General features: G+C 37.5%; 1 protein-coding gene across 1 annotated transcript; it reads left to right on the top strand.

The window, feature by feature from the left end:
- Nucleotides 1-792: 792 nt before the first annotated feature.
- LOC129776631 (transcription factor Adf-1-like) lies at nt 793-2,380 on the top strand. Its single transcript, XM_055782376.1, has 4 exons — nt 793-872; nt 939-1,206; nt 1,384-1,540; nt 1,630-2,380. The coding sequence occupies exons 2-4, from the start codon at nt 1,008-1,010 to the stop codon at nt 2,144-2,146; spliced, it is 873 nt and encodes a 290-aa protein (XP_055638351.1). The 5' UTR covers nt 793-872; nt 939-1,007; the 3' UTR covers nt 2,147-2,380.
- Nucleotides 2,381-2,617: the final 237 nt, after the last annotated feature.

The raw sequence follows: 2,617 nt of genomic DNA, 5'->3' as shown, positions 1-2,617 counted from the left end.
ATATAATTCTGATACGTGCATTTTCGGCGAGAAAATGTAGCCGATATTGGGCTTCCGAATCATGGTTCTGCTTGACATATGTGTTTATTAGTACGGTCGAAAATGACTATAGATTGGTAGTATTTACCAAAAAATTCGTTATATTTACTAATTATTTCTCTCAGTGTAGCTTTTAGAATCATCTGCTGCTGCATCATCGTCAAACCGTTGAACAACTGAAGTTTAATTATTGACATATTCGTTGACAGTTATCCAGATTTCAAATTGTTACTTTATTATGCTACCTTTTGATTCTTCACCATTATTACATTTGTGTGTGTGATCCAGAAAGTGTTATAATGAGAGAATTTACGTAGATCAATGTTGAAAGTATACCCCGGTAGCTTTTCAAACTTCAATTACACCTCACTGCAGCATTGTATAATGTATATGTTTGTTGGCGCTACATGAATACCATCTACATCGTCTAATCAATAAAAACAATGCCAAACAAAAATAATAAGCTCAAATTATGGCTAAAATTAGACTTATAAATTCAATACAGATATCAATACAGATTTTCTGGAAATACACAACCCCAACCTAGATGTTCACAAAAATGACCAATTAGAGGCAAAAATATCTGATTTTTTGTGGCGCAATACAGATCTGTCCAATTTGCTAAATGTCGAATTAGGTGTGACTTACTGTATAAACTAATCAAGAAAAAAATATATTTTTTCTTCAGTGTTTCCACGTATTTCCGAATCGTTACCCAATCGTTACGCGCCATCATTTTTTTCAACAAGACAACCAGTATCTGACAGCAACGCAGCAAATCGTCACATAAAAAAACATCAAAGCAATGCGCAATTTAGCTTCGGCGCTTTAGTGTAATATTCCTTATTTACTATTTTTGATGCTGATAATCAAATAAATTTAGATGGTCATTTTTTCAGATCAAGAAAAAAAGATTTAAAAAATCGGGTTGAATTGTGCCGATTAATTCGAAGTTTAGTGGTTGGAATATGAACCAGCAGCAGTTGCTCCACCAGCAGCAACAGCGCCGACGCCAATCTTTACTGACCAAAAGTGTTCAGGAGGAATATCTGATACATCAGGTAAAATTACGACCAGTACTGTATGACAAATCGCTGAAAGCCTATCGAAAACCGGGAGCAACTGATAACGCTTGGGCGGAAATATCAAACGCGCTAGGCGTTAAAGGTAAATAGGATTTGTGGCGAGTATTCAAAAAAAGCGTCGCTTCTTTGTTGATTCGATGAACCGGATGTGGTGTCTAACAGCGTTTTAGCTTCGCGTTAAGCAATTAGTAGTTGAAATTGCGCCAAACTGAATATGTTGAATGTGATGAAGGATTTGAGTTTCAATTTTTTTTTTCAGCGGAGGATTGTAAAAAAAGATGGAAGAGTTTGAGGGATACATTCATTAAATACTTTCGCCAGGAGATACTGGTCGCAACTGTTCCGGGGATGAAACGGAAGAAATGGATTTATTATGAGCAAATGGGCTTTCTGCGGACACACGTTGAACTTTATGGGTAGGTATACGTTGAAAACCCGGTTTGCACTTCAAGTCTCACGCTCTAAAATTGAAAATATTTTTTTCTGTTTCCATGTATTCGCTCAGTATCTCCGAAACGGATTCTGCTAGCGACAAAGAGACAGTCCAATCGGAAACAACCAGGATCATTCGCATTCCAGATTACGTTACCGATCAGACAGAATACTTAACCTGCGAGGACGCAGTGGAGGAACATTACGAGGATAACCAAACCGAGTATATTTACGAAGATGTGGAAGAAACATCGCCTACGACATTCGCTGTTCATGCGAAGCAGGAATCTCTTGAAGAAGACAATGTCGAGCACATTGTACATGCACACAATCATCAAAAGCTCGAATTGACGCAAGAGGATGGCAATACAATTACTGTGCCGTTGATAGAAAGTGTAGAAAATGTGATGAATCCCAGCCAAACAGCGTCAATTACTGATCCTGACGAAAGGTTTCTTCTGAGCTGTGCGCCCGTTTTGAAGAGGCTTTCAACCAGGAAGAATGCCCTCGTCAAGCTAAGGATACAACAACTGTTGTATGAGGTAGAATTCGATGAGGATGACGGCGGCGGAAGACGACAACTTAACTAGTCAGCAAACATAGGTCCACGTGTATTGTACATTAGATCAACAGGACAAAATTAGTATTCTGTTATTATGTAGATTATAATATATTTTTATGTTCTTCATGTAGTGTTATTAGTTATAGTAATTGGAGAATTTATGAAGCGTGAACCCATAACTTCTGCAGTGATGTTGTAATTAGGATCATTATTGTACATCGGAAGGTCTGTGAATAAACTATAGTGTATTTTAAACAAATCATTTGAAAACGTCCAAAACTAAATTGGTATGTTGAAGTTAGTTTTGATAGAATATTTTCCACTGACGGATCATTCATTAACGGTTCCACTGGTTTCGGCATCCTTGTTATGTGTATGTCGCGGAGCTGAGAGCGATATACTATGCTCGAAAGATCATTGAAATGTTGCCCATCCATCACCATTTTATATTTTTAAGAATGTCTCAGCCCCGGAAAACTATGGAAATGGCGCCCAAAAA

Source organism: Toxorhynchites rutilus, chromosome 3 (assembly GCF_029784135.1).
Source record: "Toxorhynchites rutilus septentrionalis strain SRP chromosome 3, ASM2978413v1, whole genome shotgun sequence".
NCBI classification, from domain to species: domain Eukaryota; kingdom Metazoa; phylum Arthropoda; class Insecta; order Diptera; family Culicidae; genus Toxorhynchites; species Toxorhynchites rutilus.
This window is presented reverse-complemented; position numbering and strand designations above follow the sequence as displayed.

What these genes read in the sequence shown, in the direction of transcription:
- LOC129776631 (XM_055782376.1), top strand. Translation starts at nt 1,008, where the DNA reads ATGAACCAGCAGCAGTTGCTCCACCAGCAGCAACAGCGCCGACGCCAA. An exon ending in AAACGCGCTAGGCGTTAAAG is followed by an intron (nt 1,207 to 1,383) that starts GTAAATAGGATT and finishes TTTTTTTTTCAG; the next exon opens with CGGAGGATTGTAAAAAAAGA. An exon ending in ACACACGTTGAACTTTATGG is followed by an intron (nt 1,541 to 1,629) that starts GTAGGTATACGT and finishes GTATTCGCTCAG; the next exon opens with TATCTCCGAAACGGATTCTG.